The sequence below is a fragment of the Rhododendron vialii genome, chromosome 5a (genome assembly GCF_030253575.1).
Source record: "Rhododendron vialii isolate Sample 1 chromosome 5a, ASM3025357v1".
Taxonomy (NCBI): Eukaryota; Viridiplantae; Streptophyta; class Magnoliopsida; order Ericales; family Ericaceae; genus Rhododendron; species Rhododendron vialii.
In genome coordinates, this window is record NC_080561.1 from 42,271,482 (window position 1) to 42,298,622 (window position 27,141).

General features: G+C 41.0%; 1 protein-coding gene across 5 annotated transcripts; it reads right to left on the minus strand.

The window, feature by feature from the left end:
• Positions 1-133: 133 nt before the first annotated feature.
• Positions 134-24,728, minus strand: LOC131326128 (regulatory-associated protein of TOR 1-like). 5 transcript variants are annotated; one of them, XR_009199920.1, is made up of 24 exons: positions 24,186-24,726; positions 16,079-16,181; positions 15,306-15,388; positions 14,110-14,268; positions 13,898-14,014; positions 13,628-13,788; positions 13,003-13,157; positions 12,772-12,916; positions 12,608-12,686; positions 12,372-12,473; positions 11,318-11,401; positions 11,047-11,157; positions 10,552-10,905; positions 10,264-10,447; positions 9,150-9,755; positions 7,843-8,172; positions 7,551-7,674; positions 6,369-6,493; positions 6,129-6,274; positions 5,907-6,008; positions 3,940-4,025; positions 3,472-3,559; positions 296-919; positions 134-244 (listed from the first exon to the last, which is right to left on the minus strand). XR_009199920.1 is itself a non-coding variant. In XM_058358736.1 (23 exons), exons 1-23 carry the CDS (start codon positions 24,492-24,494, stop codon positions 611-613), a joined length of 4,062 nt encoding a protein of 1,353 aa, XP_058214719.1. In that variant the 5' UTR covers positions 24,495-24,726; the 3' UTR covers positions 134-610. The 5 variants fall into 5 exon arrangements, 3 of the variants coding, with proteins under 3 accessions (XP_058214719.1, XP_058214721.1, XP_058214720.1); XM_058358736.1 differs by having other exon boundaries at positions 134-919; XM_058358738.1 differs by lacking the exon at positions 24,186-24,726 and adding an exon at positions 17,440-17,544 and having other exon boundaries at positions 134-919.
• Between the last annotated feature and the right edge of the window lie 2,413 nt (positions 24,729-27,141).

The following is a 27,141-nucleotide window of genomic DNA, read 5'->3' on the forward strand; positions in this document are numbered from 1 at the left end:
TAGACATGATGAATAATGGCGACTATACAACGGCCCAGAGCTTGGCCAACAGACCCTCCAATACAATTGTTAGAATATAATATGGAAGCCTCTAAATTAAAGCCGAAGCAATTAATTGCTGAAGAATCAAGAGTTTAATCAAACCACAAGACTGCCTCTCAAATAAGCTTCCATTATAACAATGAGAATTCTGCTGCTTTTACAATCAGATGGGGATAAAAAAGGGTGAGAAAAAGGAAAAACACTAACGTACAAGAATTTGGGGTGGGGTTGAAAGAGAGAAAGAAAGAGAGACTATTTACACGATCTTACTATTTACACGATCTTTACTTACACATCAGATTATTTGCCAAAGCCTCCAACGAATATGCAGAATTGCTTCCCAACTTGTATGATGACCCTCAATGCCGGAGGCTAATGAATATGTACGGTACAATTTTAACTGTGGGCCCAAACTGTGTTTTCCCAAAACAATAGCCGATGATCAGTCAAGCTCAATGATCGTTGTGTACAGTGTACCTGAAGTCAACGTGGCGACAATTCAAAGGTTAGCTGGTGCCCTTGTGCGGCCTCCGGACAGAAGGCTTTTCAGTCACACAAATAAATATCCCTATTCATCTTGCAAGAGATGTTTCATTAGCAGAGCATCTGCAGCACCAGCAGCAAGCAGTATTTGATATGGATGAAAGGTGAGACAATTTAGAGAACCCATTTTATATCTCATACTCCCTAATGGTTGACCCTTCATATTGAAGACTTTGATCATCTGTTTGGCTGAACCACTTGCAATAATGGGCGCATGCCGATGAACAGCTAAAGCTGTGAGAGAGCCCTTGTGAGCATTGATTGACAAGTAGGAATCCCTCAGCTGTCTGATATCAAGGAACTGAATGTCCCCAGCTTGAGATGCACTGACAATCTGAGGTACAAGACAAGTAGAAAGCTTATCAAATTTTCACCATTATCAAATTTCTACATTCCTATCAATGATCCCAATTTCATCCACTAGTGTTGTTTTAGCGAGCTGGGAAAAGGAAACGTTGGGAATATTGGAAGCAAGACGTAGATGTAACATAATTCCTATGTCAAGAAGTTGGAAATGTACAAGTGTCCAATGTTTTGGTACGTTCAGTAGAATTTCAACATGTTTCAATGTGTCGGTGAAAAAATTGAAATTTCGGGATTCAGTAAAGTTTCATTTCAGTCTCCTAAAAAAATATGACCGTTCCAACCATTAAAATTAAAATGGAACTCAATTCTAAGTATAATGGTTGATTTAAGAAAGGCTAAAGCATGACTAGGGACAGCATTTGAAAGATGTCAGGTTATTCAAAGCAATGCTAAGTTGTGGGCACGCGCCCCGGAAAATCTCGATTGGGTCCATTTTAAAAGATTGGGCGCGGCCCCTTTTTGAAATGCGCGGCGAAACGCCTCGATTCAGAGTCGCCACTCGGGTTTTAGCGGTAGGAACACCCAAGGAACCGAACTCGAAAACGTTTTTGCCACGTTTGTTTGATTTTGAAAAGGCGTAGACCGGTCCGTCGTCACCTTCGATATCTGAGGTTCGGGAGCCAGGTTACGAGAGGGGAAGGGTTTTATGGCACCCCCTCTCGCCCAATCCGGAGATCGGTCTCTACTCGGGCATTTCATGAAAACCTTTGCATTTTTCTCTCATTTTATCATTTTTTAGCCAGTTAGGGCGGGGGAACAGTTAATGGGGACGAAAGCGGTAACAAATTGCAGTTTATGTGACAAAATGCTTATGAATGATTTGATTGCGACGCTAAGTATAGATTGAGAACAAGCACTGAGCATCCCGAGCAAACTGCAGTACGCCGTCACAAGGTGACGTGAGCAGATTCTGCCAGCATGCACTGGTCGAGCCACTACATGGTGATACAACCTGCGCACGCCACATATAAACTGGCGTACTCCACTTGTTGGATCTCTCAGTCTTTGTTTGCAACCCTCTGGGCTCTGGAAAAGGACCAGCGCACACCCAGGGCAGACCACGCAGTTTAATATAGCAGAATATACACAGTCACAGGCAAAATGAATGGCTTTAGGCCATGAAAGAAAGCAGAACACCCCAAAACAGTGTGGGACAGAAGATAGGCCTATCTTACGCTTCAGATGCAAGGGCCAGTCACTGGACCCAGAAGCCTACTGCCGTACGCCAGTATATTACTACCGTACGCCACTTTGCCTTTGATTCCAGTGTTTGGCTTTGCATCATCTGGGTTCTGGAACATGACCAGAAGGATCCCAGAGGCCTTTACATGACAGAAATGAACAAGATAGGATGCCACCACTAAACAGTTCTAAATATAGAAAGCAATAAACTGGTTATTAGCATGCTAAGGTGATCGACAGAAAGATAAAACAAAAGGAATGACGATCCATGATCCCCACGCCAGTTGTGCCCATACTGCCATGACTGGCGTACGGCCTTTGTAAACTGGCGTGCGCCATGTATCATCACATACGATAGCTGTATTTTATCTATTTAAGGCCAGGACTAGTATTATCTACTAGCCTGGGCCTTACTGACCCCCCTCAGGAGTTGAAAACAGAAAAGAACACAAAGGTGGTATACCTCTTAGTATTGTGGTTTGGTGGTTGTTTTTTGAACTTGAGGGTTGAAGATGGTGGCTTATGTGATGACTGGGTTCCAGCAGGATGTGTGGAAGTGTATGACCTTTTCTTCTCTTTCAATGGATGAAAGGAGATAGAAAGCTTGGAGAAAGGAGAAGAAGAGAGATGGCACCTTCTTAATGTGGCTAACCCTTTTGTGAACTTGGTAACCCTTTGCAAGAGTGTGAGAGGGGAGTATATATAGAGGGGGAGTGACTGAGATCAGTTTGGTTTAGGGCCTTGTTTGGCTGGTTGGAGGAGGAAGGGAGCCTCTCATGCATTAAATGCATGGGACTTGCCTTGATGGGGGTTGTAGGAGAGAGAGGGAACGGGCCTGGACGATATAATCATCAGGGGCTACTGTGGCCGACGTCAGGGTGGCACAAAAGTCCCGCCCAAGTGGCTGAATAAAGTTGATTTGACTAGAATTGACTGGCGAGCGCCACATATGAACCTGCGTGCGCCAATTATAACTGGGTCAACGGTCGATGACTGACACGTGGCAGCTAACTGGCGTACGCGTCCAATACACTGGCGTGTGCCAGTTGGGTTTTGCTGGGGCTGTTTGGCTCTGGTTTGAAAGGTTTGAAATGGGTTTGAAAAGGGGTTTGGGACGCTCAAAGCTCAAACACACCATTAACCTCAGACTGTTCTCGACCAAAATCATCATCGGGGAAATAAAAGATCGACAAATAACGTTATCTGGACAGTCCAGAATGGGGTGTCTACATAAGTTTGACATTATGCAGAAGGGGAAAAGCATAACTACAGCAACGACACTTGAAAATCATCAAATTACAGCAAGCTGTATTCTGGCAATAAATAAGATGCACCTACCTTTGTCAGATCAAGTCCGGGTTGAAAGCCGATCCCCACAACTCTTATTTCTACTCTCTGGGTGTGTGGTTGTGTCGTGCACACCGGCCTGAATAATGCAGGATTGATATGAAAACAAATTGATGTGTTAACAATGGTTAAGAGGATTGGATGTCTATTTAAAGATAAATTACAACTCTGTATTTGAAGTTGAGAACTGAGTACTTATATTTCATCATTGGGTAATTTGCAATGTGCGCAATCTAATTAAATACAATTTGTATACATAACAATTCTTGAAGAACTCAATATTTGGATGAGAGTGAGACAATTCTCATACTTCCCTTGAGCAAGAACATCTTGCCAAACATAACATTTACCACATCAATTCCTAGTTGAAAGCTAATTAATAAAACCCTATATTATGATCTTATTGCATTGCGATAATCTATCAGTAGAAAATAATTCAGACAAACTGAAACTGCTTACAATTCAGGTGCACGAATGTCAAAGAGTCTAACAGAGCCATCCACAAAACCAGCTGCAAATTGACCTGGATGAACTTGAGAAGCAGACTACAGAAAACATGAATGATTTCCCCATTAAAGAAACACCAGCAAGAACAGACAAGTGCATTGCAGCAAAAAAAACCAAAATTTTAAGAGCAGGAGACGATTAACATGGTTTGTTTGGTACAAGAGGATCCACGACAGAGATTGATGGAAGGGATACGTGATTTCCAGCTATGATCATGCCAAAAACTTCCTAATAGCAACATTGTGTAATTCTCTTATTCTAATTTTTTTTTAGATTGCCATATTGGCATTGGAATAATGTACACAAAAAAGTAAAATAAAATACAATAATCACCTCCAATACAAGAATAAATTTATCAACTAAACTAAGCAACAAAATCTAATATTATTTCAACCCATATTCTAAATACCGTACCGGACATGGTGCCTTTTTTGGTACTGGTACAGTACGTGCCGGTACCGGTGTAATACCGGGTACTGTTTTGAATCTTTTCTTAAAAACAGGTAATTATGAAAATCCTTACAAATGTATTTATACACTAATCATTTAAATAAACTATTGATTTTAGAGTAAAAGGTTTAAAAATTGATCTATCAATTGAACTAAAAACGACACTACCAATCCACCATAATTAAACTAGATTCTGTTGCACTAGACTAGTCTCCAAAATGTCTGTCGTGCTCTTCCCAAAATTTTGTTGTCCTATTACCAAGGCTACCAAGGCCCTTTCTCTGCATTATGAACTTGCCCCCAAAACCCTTTCTCATCTTTGAAGGCAGAATGATTGGAGCTCTCGTCTCTGCATTAGAAGAAAAGTCCTAGGGGAGAAAGGGAGTCGGACTGACTTTGATGACAGAGAATGATCAGAGCTCTTACATTGGCCCTAACAAAGTCAAATTTTCGCCGGAATTGTGGAAGAAGCAAGTTTAGCTTTGTCGATCTTCTTCCTCTTATCTTCCCACGATTTTTTTTCATTTATCTAGTGTTGGGTCGTACCGCCAGTACTCACTGGAATAGGTCGGAACTGACCGGTAAATGCCAAAAAAACTACCTGAAATGAAATCAGAGCTCCTGTGTACCAGTTTCTCCTTAAAACGGTACCTATGGGCCAGTACGGACAGTATTCTGAACATTGATTTCAACCCATCTGTTTTCCTTTAAATGCAAAAGAAATCAAAATAAACTTTACATCAAAATTTCTTAGCACCTACCTTGATGAGGTAATTTTTTTACTGGTTTGTTGATATTAGTAGGCCCTTGGTACGTCAAGGGATCCATTTGAGGCATGTATAGACTGAATCTATGTATACTTTCACCAAATAAAAAAGTCTTAAGGCCCATGTCAACCAAACCAATCCTTAAGTCTCAATCAATTGGGGTTGTCTAGGGGTGGGAATTTCCGACACGACACAAAGTTAGCGGGTTAGGGTTAGCTATTTCTAACACGAAACACGAATATAATACGGCACAATAACACAAAAAGCTAAACAGGTCAGGTTTGGGTTGAGAAAATTTTGACACGAACACGAGATGACACAACACAAACACGATACGACACGAGAATTTATGAAAGGACACGATAACACGACACAAAATTAGTGGGTTAGGGTCGGCTATTCCTGACACGAAACACGATAACACGAAAAGTTAAACAGGTCAGGTTAGGGTTGAGAGAATTCTGACACGAACACGAGATGACACAACACAAACACGACACGAACCCGAGATGACACGACACAAACACAACACGATGCCCACTCCTAGGGTGGTCCACATGAATCAGTTTTATCCGTGAGCTCTTTTAAGGTCCAAGTGTATAAAAGGAACAGAAAATGAGGAAACCATGTCAAGCACACAACTGGCAGGAAAGCAGCAGGGCAGAATAGTACAAAAAGGTACATGTTTGAGGTAAAACCCACCAACGCTGAAATGCTGCAATCTGATGAGGAAGGAACAGAATTAAGAAGCTGCTCTTTATCCAGGTCCCAGACCATAATGGATGAAACTTCACCAGAAGCATACTAGAAACACCAGAGCATTTAACAAATGCATCAGAGAAGAGATCAATGAAAAACTTAGGCAACAAGGAACAGATCAATCCAACGCTTCTCAATTATTACATCTTAAGAGTAACCATGTACCAGATATCCAGACTGCTGCTGCCAATCCACAACGGCATTGACACTTCGCACACCAGGTCTATGACCTTGGACTGCAGAAAATGCAGTTACAAGTTTCTGCTTGTCATTTAAAACGTAATCTTTCCAAATCCGGACATTCCCATCACCTGCATCACGAGTGAAGCACAAGTTAGATTCAATCAAAATTAAAAAGTTTCACAAGTACCATGAAGATGATCAAACAGCAGAACTAAAATTTACATGAAGCAACAAGCAGCAAGCTGTCATCAAGCTCGTTCACAAGGGAGAGCTTTGATATTCCTTTGTCAGCATAATCATGATTGTCAAAACTGTTGAGCAGCTTATCTTCTTCGTAATTCCATATCCTGAAGAGATGCAAGCATAAAGCACAAGCAGTTAATATATACATAGAAAAGGTACAAAATCGTAGTAAACAAACATTGAAACAAAATGTAGATTTGACTATCCAGACTCTTAAAAGTCGAACCTCTATCATGATTCACGTCCATGCAAATAACTTTTGCAATATTTCCACAAAGCTTATGAAAGTTTAGCATTTAACCTATTTCATGTACACTATAACTTCTCAAATAATTCAGTAAGGCTTGTGAAAGTTTAGCTTAAATGGTTATAGTTTGAAGATCAAGAAGTGAAAGCTTGATTGTTGTCAACAAGCTGACCAACTTCAAGCATTTTGTGAAATTGATAGTGCAGATTCAGGGCATGTGAGCCAAAGCAAACTTGTGTAGCCAGACCAGAAGCTCCTAAGAGATATTACCCATTATGATGTCAATAAAAACATTGCACGAAGATGGTTACACAGTCATAATTCTCAGGATACATCCCAACAGTTCATAATTGGCTAGCCTAACCCGGATGAAGGATAATGGTCATACATCTGTAATGCATTATATATGTTCCTAATGCGTCCTCTTCAGGACGGAGTGGAACAATTATGATAAAACAAACCAATCCAAACCAAACCTTAAGTCCCAATCAATTGTGGTCGGCTACAGGAATCCGTTTTCTCCGTTGATTCTATTCACGGCATCGTGCTCCATGATTTCCGTGATATCCAAGAAACCCAAGTCTTTTCAAACTAACACCTCTAGAGTCAATTTTGGTCTACCCTCCCTTCAGGTGCTACTGTCAAATACAACCATATCACTACTCCTAACTACTGCGTCCACCGATCTACGATAGACATGTCCAAACCACTTAGTGTATTGTCTCTCAGCTTATCTTCTATCAGTGTTACCCATGCCATTGTCATGAATAATTCTATCTCGCAGAATATCGCAGATCCATCTCAACATCCTCAACGTAGCTACCCTCATCTTACTCGCATGTTGTGGGCCATAGTTATAATCTTTAAAGAAAAACAACTCGCAAAATAACAAAAAACACAAAAGTGAGTCATACCTGATTCGTTCAGTCTCATCTGCAGCAATCACAACCGGGTTGAAAGGTTGCAGTAATATTGTTTTAGTACTAGTCTCAAACTTTGTATCCCTACTAGTAATTTGATCATGCAATTTGTTGATCGCTGTGAAAGAAAATTAACCAAAATCATTACAAAGTGTAAAGCAAAAGATCAGGACAATAATAGAAAACATACTGGAAGAGTACTCATCAACAAAACAAGTAGGTTCTGAGACAAAAAGATCGTGAAACTAATAGAAAAGAACCGAAGCCAATAATTACAAGGACCCACAAGTACGCTGGCATTTGGCGATATTGTCCAGAGCAATTTTCTCTCTCTCCTCTCTTCTGGCAAGCATTTCTTCACTATCATCAGCTGCTGTAAGAAGTGGCTTTGAGAAGTGACTGCAACTCCACTTGTAGATGGTTGATTGCGGTAGTAAACTACGCTCTGAAACACCAGAATCGCCACCAGAACCCAAAAGTGGATTAGCTAATCCTATATCTGGACTATTCATTAGGTGTGGCCTGAACTCTAGCGAGCAAACTCTTCTCATTCCCGACAAGTAACTTGGGCGAGGAGGACTAACTGGTGGAGTTCTAAATGTAAGGGGCAAATGTCCTGAAAACAAAAATTCACAGGCAAATTCTAAATTACAAAGCTTAAGAAGAACTCAATATATGTAGGCTCCCCAACAAAATGGACTTCAGTACAAGCAGAAGGAGAAAGATCATCCATAAGTAGCACATTACAATATTTAAAGAGGAAATTTATAACCCAGATTACTTTGTTATGCATAATCCATTACATACAACGCCACAAATTGTGGCTGCTATTACGCCCAGTTGGACCATATAAGAAAAGAATATAAAAGCTTAAACTTTAACCCCATAAGCAAAATGAACTGCACAAATTGTAAAATATGATACTCTCCAAAGTGTGCCAAGGATACAAAGCATGCAATAGGTGTTCTGATCGATATGCCATAACTACTTCAAATGTCAATTTATTGAAACAGAAATTTAAATGAACCGATTGAGTTGTCCAAGTTAAAGATTGAGTGAGATCAGGTACTAATTGCTACTGTATTAACTTACCTGAAAGATAATTGCCGGGTCTCGGTGGCCAAAAGTGATTTACAATTACCAAGATCTGATTCTTGAAACGAATTCACCCCAATCAGATTGTTATCACGTAGTCTTCCACCACCAGTTTCCACAATAACCACTTTACGAGACCCTATTTTATCCAGTCAAACTTCCATTTATCTAGATTTGGCCAATTAAGGTGGACCAGTAAATTCAATGACATACCCATATAAAGAGCTTGTTGGATATTTGTTTCCCCCTTGAGAAATTATGCAAACCCGTACAAGATATAATTTCCTCAAATTCTGATGAAAGTTGGACTTTGAATATTCTGCACAATTCTAAAATTAAATATGCATGTAATTCAGGGTCTGGATAGCCATTTCTGCCTAATCCTGACCTGTCAACAATCCTAATCAAGAGGTCAAGTCAAACCCTAGAGTCCCTCGTACAAAGAGAAATTATTTGATTGTGCAATGGACAGACTATAAAAACAATCCAATGACTTACCTCCATTCATATCAAACCATGAAGCTGAACGGGCTAGGCCAGCAAGAGGTGGAGTTGTGAGTTCACCTGGCCGAGCACTGCTGTTAGTAGACTTCACAGATTTTGTTACCACTTGTTCAATCCCAATAACGGATAGTACTCGTCGACCAAGGCTCGCGATACGTGGTGATGGATCCTTGGCTAATGTCAGCATAGCCAATACACAGCGTGAATACAATGCATTGTCTAGAGGTCTCGGCCTTGTATGGCTTGCAACCGCATAGCTAACATCTTCACTAAACAGTCCAGAATCAGAATGTTGGGACGAATCATCAGATAGTGGAGATCCATGCATTATACCAGAAGTTGTGAGGGGACTACTGGTGGAGACCCTCCCATCTCTAACTGTTGATTGACCGTCTCCACCGACTCTCAACAAAGGGCCAATCTGGGAAGGACCCAAAATTCCATGTGGCATGGACTGGGGTGGCGGAGTATAAACACTTCCTGCACCCTTCATGGCCAAAGAAGGCAAGGAACTAAGCACAGCATTAGATTGGGGTTTACAATATGCTGCAGCAATTGGCTTCAAATGCTTGTTGTGTCCAAAGGCAAAGCGTGCCAAAGCTGTTAAGATAGGTAGAAGATATGATAAGAACAGAAGAAGGCGGAAGGCCTGTTGACACCACTCGTGTAATACATATACAGTAACATCCTCCCAAATGCAAACAAGAAAAGAGAAAATAAACAATGGAAACACAACCAAGAACATAAAATATTTGACATCCATGAAAAGAGGTTTGGAATTGTTCTTACATTTTATCAAACAAATCCAGCTACACTTATATAAAATAACTAGCCACCTCACACCACATAAAACTATTACCCTCATTTGAAGTCCATTTTCCTTGGTCATTCTACTCTTGCATAAAGGGAAGGAAAAGGATGAAATAAGATGTAAAAAGAGTTCCCGACAGTAGTTCTTATATAGAAAAACGTTTACAAGTGCTACCATGTTTCCAATCAAACCAAACCTGATTCAAAATATTTAACACTCTGAAGGAAAGGAGGAATCCATGTTTCATGGAAGAAATGAAAAGTTCTACCTCATGAAACATGCATAGTGTATACATACCTACAGCAACCTCTGCTCGTACAAGCGGGCTCCCATCAGAAACAGCATTTAAAAGGCTCTTTAGAATGTTAGTCTCAGCTCTAATTTTTTCATCATCATCGCATTCTTCATCTCCACCATTTCTAGATGAGTCAAATCCAACATCAAGAAGGGTCCCCAGAGCAAAAACAGCTGATGCTCTGACCTGAAATGGAATTCTCACGTAAATATGGTGGTTAAATTAAATGCATACCTTACATTTTATCTCTTTACGAAGAGACCAACTGTTACAAAGAAATAAGGGGAGACCTCAGGTTGGGGCTCAGAGAGTAGAGATGCATATATGACGGAGGCGTCTGCCTGCAAACCTATTACTTGTGCCTCTGTGAAATCCTCCCACAGCTTCCCCAGACAGAGGCAAAGCCACTGAAGAAACAGGGGTTCTGTTTGTGCATCATTTGCAAACGAACTGTGAAGGTGCTGCAAGCATACATGTATCAAATCAGCTTCAATACAGACCTCCTGACCCCGTCGATGTCCATCTGCAATGACGGCCAAAACAAATGTAGCCATTGCACGTTGCTCTGGATATGCTTCCACGCTATCTAGAAACCTTATGAAATATATGTGACCCCCATCCTTTACCAGGTCAACCTGGCACGACTATTATCAAGCAAAAAAGAACTTGATTAAACACAACTGCAAACAGTCCACCACAGAGAAAAGGGTGGGGGACTAAGGGACGAAAAGAATGAGCTGGTGAAAGTACAGCACAAAAAGGAATGAAAACATTTAAACTTAAACCTTGTCAAGGGCTAGGATCTTTGTCCAGATAAACACGAGAATCTGCCGTAGTTCTGGAGTAATTGTTTGCAACAGCTTTAGAACACATGGAAATATTCCAACTGACAAGGCCTATAAGAAGATATTCATCAAGTGCATCATTGAATCAGATGCCATTAAATACCCTTTTTCGGGATAAAAAAAAGAAGACAATAAAGGAATAAACTCCCATGCATATAAAATGGAAAAGCAGAAAATATATAATTACAACAGCAAATCCAAAGCTACCTACCAGATCCACAGCCCAGGGTCCCATGTCGAGGAATCTTCCAAGAAGCACCAAAGCACGAAATCGATGGGATTGACTAAGCAATACCTATGGACAAAAGCAGTTCGATGACCTTTCACATTGGAGTTAAAGAAAAAGAGAAAACAACAGAAGTCAAGCAAACAGAAAATAACGAGAAAGAACGTAGAAGAAGATAGCGCACAACGAAAATCAAGTTACAACGGCATAACATAGCTATCTGATCTCTTAACAAAACTTAGGTTGCACCGAGCGGGAGCAGGAGTGTGGGAAAGTAGAAGGTCCTATGGTTAGGAGCACCGAGAGGAGCGCATATGTGGAATATATGTTCCTTATTATTTGATGGGGCTATGGATGAAAAATCCCAATCCATAGCTCAAATTCGTAATATACGGATGCATGAACTCCACAGAACTTTGTGGGCCAGATCAGTAGCCTAATTTAATAAAGGAGCCCATACAAACCCATCACTTCTTCTATTGTATAAAGAAGCTCAAATGCAAGCCCAACTACATTATTAACCCTACAGTCATTCGTCCGATCTGTTGCAGCAGCTGCTGCTGCTCGTGCAATGATCTGCCGCGATCTCTTCTATCCTTCTTCTTCACCACACGCTCTGAGCTTGAGTAGGATCACACTCCCGTGTAGGCGCTCCAGTCAAGAATCTCACTCTGGCGAGCATATATATCCGCACGCTTGCGTCAGGACCAACGGCAGATCGAATGAACCCTAAAACTAAGGTTTACACAGCCTTCTTAAACACTCTCATATACAGATTTCTCTACCAATATATTACAGCCAACAAGTCAAATTCCCAACAGAAAACTTGAATTCCACAGTCATGCATAGACGAAACAATCGGCTGATTGGCCAATTTATAGCAGTAAAGACTAAAGAGCGAAAAATCTTCTAACCAACCTTACAACTAAAAAACTTGAGAAACAGAACTTGACAGTAGATGCAGAAAACTTTAAGATGCCAAAATATAGAAATGCCGCATTGTGGCTCCACAATACAAGGACCATGCAAAGAGACACACCTGAAGAACAATAGGCAATTGCTCAGGAGGTTTCTTAAGCTCTGATCCATGATCAAGCCACACCTCAAAAGCCGTTAACTGTTCTGTGAAAAAAGGACTTGGCTGAAACAAAACAAACACAATATTACTCCATAACGGGTTGTCGTCGACAGAATAGAAAGCCTAAATCACCATATTTCTAGATGCACAAACTCTGGACTGAACACAACAAAGAAGACAATTCTTTGGAAAGGCACCTGGAAATCTGCATTGGGATCCTCAAGCAAAGTTGGAAGCTGCGAAAGGCAGATTTCAGCAGCCATGTCCCAGGCATCCCTATGACACAGACAGTGAAACAGAATAAGAACATAGTAAATGAAAACCTAACATAAAGATTTGTACAGCATATAAAACTAGCTACCACATATGATGCTGATGTGTGGGGGGCAAAACAGGATATGAAATCGGGGAACAGTTCGCAGAACGCATTATTCTCTCAGCGAGTAAAAAGTTCCGGAACAGACTGGCTACTAATAGATCTTGTCTGAACAATCTCTGGAAAAGATCTGCAGCAACCAAAAATAAGTAATCATTAAAATACCGGCTTAAAAAGAACCAGAAAGCTCAATCACGAATATGATTCTTTCATTACCATGTGGTAGAACATTCCAGGCAATTGTGTCAGTCACTGCTGTAAAAATCCAGTTTAGTTCCCCTAGAAGTGTCTTACGGTCATTTTGGCGGCCAGGAATCTTATCTATGAGGGAGTAATCAAGAGAGTCACGGAGTAATGAACGAGTCCAGAACCTGTGATACATCATGGCAATCAAATATTTAACTAGCTCAATTGGCACAAAGACACCTAACCAGCCAACAAAAAGATGATACACAAACACAGACTACCTTATTCATAGCAACTAACAACCAGAACCCATTGAGGCATCAAATGACACATTACCAACAAAGTGAGGACTAGTTTAAAGAACAAAACCAACGACTAAATCAAGCTACAATAGAGAACAGTTTGAAAATGTGACAATCCAGTAAACAAGCATCATTGATTGGCCTGAAATGAATCTTAACATAAGATTCATCAACAAGTTATTCGGAAACAGTAACCTCTACGGACAGAAACAAAAACCAAGTCCTGAAAACCAGTGTGAACAGCAGGACAAAAAACATAGATAGGAACACATCACAACTCATTAATTAGTCACTGCTAATATTGTCAAACTAAAAGGGTATAATGAACACGTCAAAAGAAAAGAATGTCTCACCATCTCAATGCCATCTTGATGGGCGTGGTGAGGCATGATGTAAACACATCAGCAGGAAATTCAGCACTCTGAGGTAGAGTCTCGTGGGCTTCACAGGCTGCAAGCAGGATGCAATCTCTCATGTAAGATCCCGAAGAACTAGAAGCGCTCCAATCTGGAAGCTATACGATAGACAATGGTCTGGAGGTCAGAGAACACATGGATAAAGAGACCAAATTTAACATGGCAAACGAATGCCAATTATTAACCCAGTAAAAAGCAAAAAAATACCTCCATGAAGGCATTGACAACCATTCCACCAGCAGAGCAGTCAAAAACATAAATTGACGGTGTCCTTAACCAGGAGTCAAGGTCACTGATGGGCAGTGGGATATATTGTGTATAACTCTGTACCAGATAAAATAATCAGAAGATGAAGAAATCTAACAACTCATACACTCAAAGTCATTGGCATGGATAAGCTTTCAGATTGGTAATGAAACCTTATTGAACAGCCAAATTTCACCATTAGCAGTTGGCTTTGGCACACCATGTCCATTATAATGAAATAGAACTCTTTCAGACTTGGCATTTTTCCGCCACGTGGTGCAAAGTTTCCTCACATCTTCTACAGTAGGATCTGGTTGAATCTTGTAGCGGGCCTGTTCCAGTTTCAAAACATTAATCTGTCTTTAAAGAATCAAGTCCATGGGTTCAGGCCAAGCAAATAACCATTCATACACCAATACATAGTATGAGTTAGCCAACAACCCTGTAGGCAATGCAAATTTTTTTTTTTTGTCTCATGTAGATATCGAAATGATTCCTTCCATTCCCCTTCGAAACAAAGTAAAGGAAAGTTTTTATTGTTATTACTATAAGTAAAGAGAAAAGTTAATCAAACCTCTTCACAAAGGCCTCTGTTAAAGCATCCACCTCAAATCCAATTAGCAATAAGTGGATAGGCCACCCAGGCTCATATACTAGTTTGGAGGAGATAATTAACCAATGTGGGACAAACTCCAACACTCCCCCGCACGTGCGACCCCTGACTCGCACGTGGAGAGTTAAACAAACGATCCATCATAACACATGATGACAAATCACAACAAACAACGGTGCACTTATGGCACAAACAAGGGGGAATAAATTTTCCAAAACCCTAGCTCTAATAACATGTTAAAGCATCCACCTCAAAACCAATTGGCAATGATTGGAGAGGCCATCCGGGCTCATATACTAGTTTTTTAGAAGATAATTAGCCAATGCGGGACAAACTCCAAAAGCCTCATTTCCAAATTTTAAAAGAAATTCAGAGTCCAGGATCTAATGAGCTACAAAAATAGATCAAAAGCCAAAAGCCTCCCTCCCTCCCTCAAACACACACACACACACACACACACACACACACACAAACACCCTAACCAAAAAAGCTTAAAGGGTCTCTCTACAATTGTTCGTATTTACACTTTCGTGTCTTCTCGAATGCAGCTCTTAACTTCACTAGAACGATATAGTTGAGTATGGATTTTGTGGTGGGGGAAAGAAGAAATACATAAACTGGAGATTTAAACATGTTAAGGTGAAAATTTTTGCTTTTGATATCACAACTGCTACAGTGTCATCACCCAAGCACACCCTATGAACTCTGAACTTATTTAAGCACCAATTACTACATTTAAAAAGTGAAACATCTCACCTTTGGTAGCCACCTGTCATACTGAAGGCCCAATGTTTTCCCTATTGTTTCAAGTGCTTTTTGAGGAGGCATAGAAAATGGATCTGTAAAAAGGCATAAATTAAAGGCTAAAATATTACAAAAGTGAAAAGACATTCTCCTTCAATCATTTGACTGAAGTAAACTAAGTAATAGACTCTTCCTTTGTGATTTATTGGTCGCAGTTACAAATGAATAATGGAGAAATGCATCTAGTGAAAGAACATGATTGCAGTTAAGCCCCTCTATACCCTGATGGTACTGAGTACGATACTGAGTACATACACAAGTGGTACCCCAACAGTACCAAGAATCAAGTAGTTAAAAAACTAAAGGACATGTCTTTCTTTACCTAGCAAAGGATACACCATGCAAAAAAGAAAGGACATCTCTTTCTTTACCTAGTGAAGGATACACCATGCAAATTACAAGTAGTCGAGTACGTACCCCTATACCTCTATCAGTACAACTAATTTTAATTACTAGGGCTTCATAGCTCCCCCCTCCCCTCCCTTGGACCAAAAAGAAGAAATTAACGACAGAGAGAACCTAGCAACATTGTTTACTAATAAGACATAGTAGGTGTTTTTTCAGTAGAGAAACACAAGAAACCAACACTTATAATGTTTCTTGCGACCACAATTACCAGTCTACTATGTATTAAGAAAGCAAAAATTGTGATATCCAGTAGCAGCAACCAAAATTGGAAAACCACAATACAGATAGGAAATAGAAGAACTGTATGACAGTTGTACCTATCCAGCACTCCATTCTGGCACAAGGAGATATCTTAATTACATCAGGCGGGTCAACACTAATGTTTAAACAAAGAACAAGTGCAACACATACTGTCTTCGTCTGTAAGAAAAAGATTAGAATTGTGTCAGAATCGATGTACAAAACATAACAAGTCTGAAAGTAATAACTCAGGACATAAGCTGGCTAGCTAGGCAAAGAAGGACTGCAATCCAAAGTGTCTGCACATACACATATGAGTCCAGGCAATTCCACTAAGCAATTCATGCAAAAACACTAGAGCAAGAGATAACTCCCATCCATAAATTTTCCAGTGAAATTCGGAAGGTAAGCTATATATCATAAAACAATTAATATCATTTACCACACGACCAAAACAGAGACAAAACAGTAAATTAAAAACCTGAACCCAATGGAAAGACAAAAAAGAAAGGAGAGAAAAGAGAAACAAATCCTATTCATAGGCTCATAGCTGAAAGAATTGGAATTGAAACTCCGCTTAACAAGGAAATGCCATCAAGAGCATGAGTTTCAGCAGAATCGCCAAACTCAACTGCCATATCTTGATACCTAGCCTGAGACAATGGCAACTGAGCTGAAGCATACAAAATGTCTCGAGCATGAAGTCTAATCTTTCAAACAGCCCATCCCGTGGCCAAAAGAGAACATTACAGTGTCTACTCTCGTAACTGCTCAGAGACCAAATGTTGTAAGCTTCCTGCTTAGTTTTAAACACCATTTTTGTACACTAGAAAATAGAGATTATATATAAAGGATTTCAAATATTCCGGCGTGTACCCATATCCTCGAAATGAAAACTAGATAAACCCGATGTGTAGACACGTCCCGCATCCGACATATGTACTCGAGTCCATGTGACATAGTTAAGCAGTACAGAACACTATCTCCTTATCGCATATATTCAGTCCTCCAAAAAGAAACCTTTTCCACTTCACCGATCACCTTTATTCAAGGCTATATGAAGGAGTTTAACACTCACCTGTTATCTACGTTTGATGAAGCAAGGTTCAGTCTATGAAGTAGATCTCAAATGGGCTTTCGGGCAAAAGTTTACCAACTGAAAGAATCAGTTTCTGAGGAGGAATCCCCCCCCTGGGACAAAGCAATTGTCAATGTTTATCCATTGTACTTTTCCTCACTACAAATTGCTTATTTTTATCCCAGCAGAGGAGTTCTCAATAAAACTTGAGCTCAGGAATTCTACCATCTAGTGTATCACACAGTCATGATGAACCCAGGACAGTAATCTATTAGTTAACTTAAACTAATCCACCTTTGATTGCAATTCAACAACGTAAGACACCACATAATATGTGAATTTGTCAGGCAGTAGATCTACCATGTCAAAAGACGAGTGCCATAGTTGAGAAGCTGACAGCCATCAAGGAATCCAGAACAAAAGTACAAACAGTGACCACCTAGCAGCCAAGACTCTCAACTACAATCATGCCAGATCAACTGACGCAGCGGAATTCACGAGAGATTAGTTAGCGTACTAATCCAAACGAGATAAACAACTCGTCGCAACGAGCAAATCTTGCGCACAAGAAAGAAAGAGAAAATCTCTGCAATATTATTAATCAAAAAGCTACATAAACTCTAGGTTACAAACCCTTAAATAGGCTGAAACCCTAGAAACCCTAAAAATAAACTTGGAAAATAAAAAGTGCCATAATTTGGGGCTTTTCCTAAAACTGAAAACGGGAAAGAAAAACAAGACTTTCCCAAAAAGAATCAACTTAAAAGGAAATATGGTCTAAGAGTTATTAATGAAACAAATCTTTCCTAAAACGGCAAAATAACGCAATTGAAGGCCTATACGAAGGAATTAGGCCGAAAAGCACCATCGATCATCAACTTAGGGTTAATGAGTATTGACCGGAGCGCGAAATTAAGTCAGCCCACCAAGTTTGGGCCTATTCCGAGCTCGTCCGAATTTAGCCAATTTGGGTAATCTGAAATTAAACACCGTTTGGACTTTCGGGGCTTGGCTCGGTCCAGCTGATCATGGAATTGGGCCTCCACGTGTTCTACATCAGTCCCCTCTTCTTCGAAAGAACTCGACCTCGAGTTCAAGTCTGGATACAGCGGCTCCTCAGCATGATACTCAGATAAATCAGCAACATTGAAAACCTTTGAAATCTTCATGGAATCAGGAAGATCAATCACATAAGCATTGTCACCAATCTTCTTCAAAACTTCATACGGACCATACTTCCTGGGCTTTAGCTTGTTATATGTTCCCACTGGAAACCGCTCCCTGCGCAAAAACACCATCACAAAATCCCCCTCTTTGAACAATTTCTCACGCCTGTGTTTGTCTGCAGCCCTCTTGTATTTCGCATTAGTCTCAGCTAGCTTCTGTTTTACTTGCTCATGCACCTCTTGAGCCTGTTTAGCCATTGCCTCAGCTGCAACGCTAACCCCGGGACCCCGTGAGAGACGAACCAAATCCACTGTATGCTTTGGAGATGTCACATATACCAAGGAAAAAGGTGATTTTCCCGTGGCACTGTGAACTGCACTATTGAAAGCAAACTCAGCTTGCGGCAAAGCATGATCCCACTGCTTCGGTTTGTCACCACAGATACTGCGAATCAAATTCCCCAAACTCCGATTAGTCACTTCAGTCTGTCCGTCAGTTTGTGGATGTGCAGTAGAACTCCTCTTCAGCGATGTTCCAAACATCCTCCACAGAGTCACCCAAAAATGGCTAAGGAACTTCACATCCCGATCAGAGGTAATAGACTGTGGCACCCCATGCAATCGAACTACCTCTCGAAAGAACAATCGAGCCACATGTGAGGCATCCGATGTCTTTCGACAAGCAATAAAGTGCACCATTTTAGAAAACCTGTCAACTACCACAAATACAGAATCTACACCTCGTTGGGTACGAGGTAGTCCCAACACAAAATCCATAGACAGATCCTCCCAAATATTATTAGGCACAGGCAAAGGAGTATAAAGACCAGTATTTTGAGACTGACCCTTAGATACCTGACAAGTATAGCACCTCCGCACAAAATTTCCAGCATCCTTCTTTAGTTGTGGCCAGAAATAGCGCTCCTCCAAACTCGCAATAGTCTTATCCCTCCCTAAGTGTCCACTTAACCCTCCACCATGAAGGTCTCGGATTAAGCCTTCCCTTAAAGAAGATTGAGGAATACAAAGACGATTGCCACGAAACAAGTACCCATCAGTAACATGAAAGTCACTAATAGGCCGGTTCTGAACGCATACTGCCCAAATTTCTTTGAAGTCTTCATCCTCTGGATACAGCTCCTTTAAGAACTCAAAGCCTACAACTTCATGGGCCAAAGTCACCAACAAATCAGCCCGACGACTCAATGCATCAGCCACCCTATTTGACACCCCAGACTTGTGCCGAATAGTGAACGGAAATTTCTGCAAGAACGTAGCCCAGCGCACATGCATACTGTCCAACTTCTTCTGGCTATTGATGAACTTCAGCGCTTGATGATCAGTGTACAACACGAACTCCCTCTGAATCAAATAATGCTCCCAATGTTTGAGAGCGCGAATCACAGAATAGAACTCCTGATCATAAGTGCTCCACTTTTGTCTAGCTTCACTTAGCTTTTCACTAAAGAAAGCCACTGGTCTCTTCTCTTGGGACAAAACAGCCCCAATACCAACTCCACTAGCATCACACTCAACTTCAAAAATCTTCTCAAAGCTAGGTAGAGCTAATACCGGTGCAGTACAAAGCCGTTCTTTAACCAGCGCGAAACTTTGCTCCGCTTCACTTCCCCACAGAAACTTGCCCTTTTTCAAGCACTCCGTGATTGGTGCTACGATAGTACTGAAATTTCGAATGAATCGCCTATAGAAGGTGGCCAATCCATGGAAACTTCTCACTTCCGTAACAGATTTAGGCGTTGGCCAATCACGAATAACTCGAACCTTCTCTTCATCCACATGAATACCTTCAGAACTCACCACATAGCCCAAGAATAATAAGCTGCGAGTCAAGAAACTGCACTTCTTGAGTTGAATATATAGCTTATTTTCTTGCAGCACCATCAGCACTTGGTGCACATGCTCCACATGCTCCTCCTCAGACTTGCTATAAATCAGTATGTCGTCGAAATAAACGACAACAAACTTTCCAGTGAAAGGCCGCAGAACCTGATTCATCACCCTCATAAAAGTACTCGGCGCGTTAGAAAGGCCGAATGGCATAACCAACCATTCGTACAGGCCATCCTTAGTTTTGAACGCCGTCTTCCATTCGTCTCCCGGTCGGATACGAATCTGATGGTACCCGCTCCGCAAATCAATCTTCGAAAACCACTTCGACCCATCCAACATATCAAGCATATCATCCAGGCGAGGAATTGGAAATCTATACTTGATGGTTATTTTGTTGATGGCCCGACTGTCCACGCACATACGCCAACTCCCATCTTTCTTTGGCGTCAACAAGGCTGGAACACCACATGGACTCAAACTCTCCCGAATGTGCCCCTTCTGCAGCAACTCCTCTACTTTCTCCCTCAGAATCTCATTCTCCTTCGGACTCATCCGATAATGTGGTAGGTTGGGCAGACTTGCCCCAGGCACCAAATCTATCGCATGCTGAATATCTCTCATTGGAGGGAGCTCATTAGGCACATCTTCAGTTACAAGCTCCTCAAATTCCTCCAATAATGGCTGTATCTTTTTAGGTATAGGAACTATCAGAATCTTTGCTTTGTCCCTTTCCTCCACAACCAGAGACTTTACCACCATAGCATAAACCTGTTCCGACTCCTTGAAATCTGTCACAAATTCAGCTTCGGAACTAGCAATTGTTAGAAACGAAGACCCTTCTGTTTTAGGTGGTTTGACAGGCTCCTTATGACTGGAAGGAGCCATAACAACCTTACGTGACTCCCAATTAAAACTATAAGTATTATCACGACCCTTATAAACAATATCAACATCAAACTGCCAGGGTCTACCTAATAGTACATGGCTAGCATCCATCTCAATTACATCACAGATAACTTCAGATCTATAAATTTTCCCAATTGAAAGAGGAAGTTTACAAATTTCAGTTACCTTCACCGTAGGGCCTTTCTTTATCCAACCGATGCTGTATGGAGAGGGATGAGGTTCGGTTGGCAACTTCAAATGGTCCACCAGTCTTTTTGCCACAAAATTCTCACAACTCCCACTGTCCACGATCAAGTCACATACTTTCTGATTGATGGAACAGTTTGATCGAAAGATGTTGTGACGCTGATTGGAATCTTCTGCTCTCGGCGCGAATAACACCCGTTGCACCACACAATTCACTCGTTCCCCATCCTCTTCTGCATAATCTACATCATAAGAATTTTCTTCTGGCCAATCCTCTTCAGGCCCATCTTCTTCGCCACCCCCTTCTACTAGGCCCACCTTCCGATCTGGACACTCATTGGAGCGGTGTCCAGGCTTGCTACACCGAAAACACTTATCTCCAAAGGGTTTGGCATATGGATTAGGGGCTTTAGTCACGTTCCTGTTATTGGAGCTACCTGCCTGATTAGCTCCTCCAAATTTAGAACCACCACCAACTGTAACTTTAGGTTGAAAAGGAGGCACTGTTGGCTGTTTCTCTTTCCCCTTATCAGCAGCAGGAACAAACGACTCTCGACGGTATCCTGAATTGGCTGGTTTACGCTCCATCTGTTCGGCCTTAATTGCTAAGTTAAGGGCGTCATCAACTTCCCAAACAGGCTGCAATCCTATCTTTTCCTGAATTGAGGGTTTCAACCCGTTCATGTACCTCGCTACTTGCTGACCTTCAGTCTCACTCAGATTATTACGTTCTGAGAGTCGATTGAATTCAGTCGTGTAATCAAAAACAGACCTAGATCCCTGCGAACAGTTCTGGTATGACCGGAACAGATGTTGGTCATAGTCAGACGGCAAAAACCTCTCCATCATAAGCTGTTTCATTCTGCGCCATGTTGTCACAGACTCTTTTCCTTGCCTCCGTCGTCTCGCCTGCAATTGGTCCCACCAAACTGCAGCGCCGCTCTTTAGTTTATAAGCGACCATCTTTACTTGCTTCGACTCAGGAACTTCCATCATATTAAGGAACCTCTCAACCTCTGAAACCCAGTCAAGAAACTCTTCCATCTGTAAATTACCGTTGAACGTGGGAAGGTCCACTTTCATGCGGTAATCATCGAACCGATGTTGTTGTCGCCCAACGAGACGGTCTTCTTGTTCTTCATTATCCTCAGGTTCGAATTCTTCACTCTCAGCATCATGTATTACCATCTGACGACGACCGGCTGCGCCTCGGGCAAATCCTCCGGCACGATTCCGATCTTGGTTACGAGGTTGGCGATGGGCAAATCCCAACGCGCGATCCTCCTCAACCCTCCCTGGCCTTTGGCGGATTTGTAGAGTCATCTCCTGCAGCATCTCACGGATCTCAGTGAACTGAGTGCGGGTATCCTGACGGATCTCAGTGAACTGAGTGCGGGTATCCTGACGGATCTCCGTCAACTGTGCTTGTTGATCCTCCACCATCCTCCTTAGGTCAGTAAGCCCACGACCAACGTCAATGGGTGTGTCTTCTTCTGTGTTTAGTGCCATCGAACCAGGCAAACCCTGGCTCTGATACCACTTGACGCAGCGGAATTCACGAGAGATTAGTTAGCGTACTAATCCAAACGAGATAAACAACTCGTCGCAACGAGCAAATCTTGCGCACAAGAAAGAAAGAGAAAATCTCTGCAATATTATTAATCAAAAAGCTACATAAACTCTAGGTTACAAACCCTTAAATAGGCTGAAACCCTAGAAACCCTAAAAATAAACTTGGAAAATAAAAAGTGCCATAATTTGGGGCTTTTCCTAAAACTGAAAACGGGAAAGAAAAACAAGACTTTCCCAAAAAGAATCAACTTAAAAGGAAATATGGTCTAAGAGTTATTAATGAAACAAATCTTTCCTAAAACGGCAAAATAACGCAATTGAAGGCCTATACGAAGGAATTAGGCCGAAAAGCACCATCGATCATCAACTTAGGGTTAATGAGTATTGACCGGAGCGCGAAATTAAGTCAGCCCACCAAGTTTGGGCCTATTCCGAGCTCGTCCGAATTTAGCCAATTTGGGTAATCTGAAATTAAACACCGTTTGGACTTTCGGGGCTTGGCTCGGTCCAGCTGATCATGGAATTGGGCCTCCACGTGTTCTACATCATCAACTTTTAATATCAAGCCATTAATAAAATTCCCAAGTTCCAACCACAACATCTAACAACTACATTTCAAGACAAGTCGGTTAGGGACTACAGTACACATCTGAAAGGTTGATAACTGACTATCGAATCACTGCAGATAAAGCAATTGCGAACTAATTGGTAAAATTGGTTTCCAAAAATAAACAAACCAATGTAGGTAATTGCAGTTGGCAGAACTACAACACTGTACTTTCAACTTGTTGCGTTTGTGAAGCCTAATCAGAACAGGTAACGTAGTTGTAGTTCATTGACGTAACCTAGCATAAATAATGGTGGCTCTCGTAGCAGCTTACGTTGTAAATTCTTCTTCATTCGAGAATATAGCAAAAAGTACTGCGTTGAAGTGGGCTATCTTGAAAAACCACATATTACATAAACATGGGTTGTGCTTTCTTATTGTGATTGATTTTATTTTTCGTGTTAGTGTATAGGTGTATCCGGTTTGTAGCCCCAACCCACCAAACCTATACTATGGATGTTTTCGTAAAAAGGCTCCTAGGTGTGACAAGTGGCCTAACCTCAAATTTCAAAACAAATTAATACATTAACGATTTTGAAATTCATTTGGTCCAAACAATAAGATAACTAAGATTTTAAAAAACACCTATTCGTTACTCAGGGATCTATCAAATCTATTTTTACCTATCTATCTCTATTTACATAGTTGCGGTAAGAAAACACGTTCTTGAAATCTTTTTTACTCCATTTTTTCCTTATCAACTGCGTTTGTGCTAGTTAAACATTAACACAGAATGCAAATTCAAACAGGAACAGCTGTAAACAGAAAAGCCATACAGAAAAAAAAAAAAAAAAAAAACTAACAACAAAGGAGCTCACCCGGTCCTTGCGCCGCCACCTCGAGACCGCGCCGCCGTCCGAGCGGCCCGAGAAACCGCACTCCTCGAAAGCCTCGTGTCTGAGCTCACACAGAACAACAGTATGGGGCAAGTACGCCATGCTAGTGGCCGTACTGGCATTGCCATAGCTACTACTGGCAGCATCGGAATTATCCCTACTGTTATCCCTAATCACCAACGCGCCACCCAAATCCACGTACTCGCACTCCTCCAAGTGGTTCGAGATCGTTACGACCGACGACGACGTTCGCGAAAATGGAGACGACGGCATCAAGTCGCCCAGTGCCATTCAAGTCCCCAAATACGGGGGAAAAAAATGATATTTAGGTATAAATAATCGGTCTTGCCTAAATCAAACCCTTAAAGCTAACAACATATGTACAGGAAGTGATACAACTAGGAAACCCTAGAAACGGAGGAGAAGGAGGAGGAGGAGGAAGGAGATGGAGGCGCGGATAGAGTGCGGGTGAGCGAAAAGGGGGTTGGGATTTTGTCGAATAGAAGTGAGGGATTGGAAGTAGTAGAAAATTGTTTAACAAGATACATAATTCTATTACTACCGGCACACCTTTAAAATACTCGAGTAATCTGATATAATTGTGTTCAGAGTCATTTGACATATAAGAGTATATAAGTTCGCAAATATCGAACGACCGTAGATATAATTGTGTTTAGAGTTACATTTTTACTCTATTGAGCAACGCTATCGACATATTTTTAAAATTCTTGAGTAATCGAATACAATTGCGTTCAGAACCATTTGTATATAAGAGTATAAAAGTTCGACTCTAATATAAGAGCCAGTTGCGTTTGCAGGCTTTTTTTTATTTTTTTAATATTTGTACACAAGATACGGTAGTGAAAACATGATATACGGTGGTGTAGATGTGTCATGTGTGTATAGGTACTGTATATACTGGGAAAACGTCATCTTGAAAATCCAGGGGTAAATTACGGGAATTTACCCTGAGGTTCGTGGTAAATGCAGAGAATCGGCCAGTTGTTTATAAAATTGCACCGAACCCCCTGTGTGACGAATGACTTATCGTTGACGGTGGGGACTCTCATCAACAAGTGATTATTCAGTGCTTCAGGGGCCTTCCCGTCATACATTAGTGTGAGGATCAAAGACTTGGTGGTAGAAACCACATTAATGTGTGGTGGGAAAAACCCTCATCTCATTGTCACGTAATACTCCAAGGGTAAATTGTAGTTTTCCTCGTTAACATTTCGTAAAATACTAGTGCTAAAGTATATGAACTTCTATTATTTTTATTTCTTCGGTTAGCGTGAAAGTAGAGATTTATACGTAGTTGCAAGAATATATTAGAAAACCAACAGAGCGGCAATGAGTATAGTGACGTGAGATTAGAAAATAGTATACCTTTTTCTTTCAAAACTCAAGCATTCTTTTAATTAATTTCCATATATTAAAATCCATGTTACTTCTCCTGATGTTACAATTTTTTACCTTTCTCTCCGTTGCGACCTTATTGGGTAATGAGCTACAACTAGCTAACTCCAATAGGTTAGGTTGGTAATTTTGGCCTCGGATTTAGAGGTTTGCTTTCACTTAAGATCTTAGCTAGATTCAGCTTGCTAGCAACTTTTAGAGCCACCTCATCCTCACGCTTGAACATATAAAAAGACTCTGAAAGAGACTATAAGAATTAGTTGAAGATGTGCGGAAATTGACTTAGAATAGCCTGTATTATTACTCTAAAAAAAGAAGCAGAAGCTATAACTAGCTATATAAAGGGACAGAAATGCATACAAAGGTGAAAATCCCATGATTAAGCATTTGAACTCCTAACTACGCTAGAAAGCATTGTTATTGACGCATGCGTGACACACAAATGGGCCGCCCACATGTTTTTACTGTGACATTTGGTAGGATCCTATGTTTTTTTTTGGTAACCGAGGAACAACTCTGTAGCCAAGCCACTATTGGATCCGACTGCTCAATCCAAACCTCGGGGGAGACTAGCACAGCAACCCATCACCATAGTCCGCCACTTAAATCATGATTTGTTTCCAAGGAGAATCGAACCTTGCTATGTTGCAAGCGCAAGTTCGCCCTTACCATGTTGACAACTCATGGATAGGATCCTATGTTATTTGGCCACTTGCTGGCCTAGGGATTGTTGGTAACAACAATGCTAGTTAAAAATGTATTGTCCTCAACATCTGCAAAGAATCACGTCGCTCTCACGTCCAGACTGAAGCTGAGGTCCCAACTTGTATTACGAGCGACGCAAGGAGCATATTTGGACGTGCATACAATCAAATACAAATACTTAATTTGTAAATCATAGAAAACGAACTATACAAGTAGTAGAGTTCAAGCAAGAAGCTTTTACTCGTATATAGAAGTCGACTGAGAGTTCTCAGTGTTCATCGATTCTTTCATATCTAACGAATCCTTTCTACATTTGTTCCAAACACAAATTACATTGAAGTTTGTACTTGATATATAATATACTTCGCGTTTTATCTGGTGGTTAAAGGTGTCTTGTTAAAAAAAAAATTCATTCTTCTTTTGACATGATCATATGCGCGCCTCAGTGTAAATATCAAGTTTCTTCACAGTCAAAAATTGTATCTTTGGCAACCTGATCAAAATCTGGAATCCTATGGTGAAACCCATGACCATCATCATCTGAAATATTATGTACTAATGAAGAGCTCCCTAGAAATTGATTGTTTCAATGAGAAAGGTAAAAGTATGGGAATAAGGTCTAATTCGATCTCCAGAGTAAATCTTTCAAAGGTTGGTGTTAATTACAACTTGACTCTTAGTACGTTCTTGTCATAGTAACTTCTAGAGAAGCAATACCGTTGGCCGTTATTGTCTACCAGCGGAGCCTGGTTAAGGTCAGGACAAAACCAGCCCTCCAAAACATTTAAGAAACTCACCCTACCACTTGGGCGGTGTC

Coding starts and splice junctions, on each gene's coding strand:
- LOC131326128 (XM_058358736.1), bottom strand. CDS start 24,494: ATGGCACTGGGCGACTTGATGCCGTCGTCTCCATTTTCGCGAACGTCG. Junction 13,158..13,627: donor ATCAAGATGGCATTGAGATG/GTGAGACATTCT, acceptor GATGTATCACAG/GTTCTGGACTCGTTCATTAC. Junction 3,560..3,939: donor GACATTCGTGCACCTGAATT/GTAAGCAGTTTC, acceptor TGCATTATTCAG/GCCGGTGTGCACGACACAAC.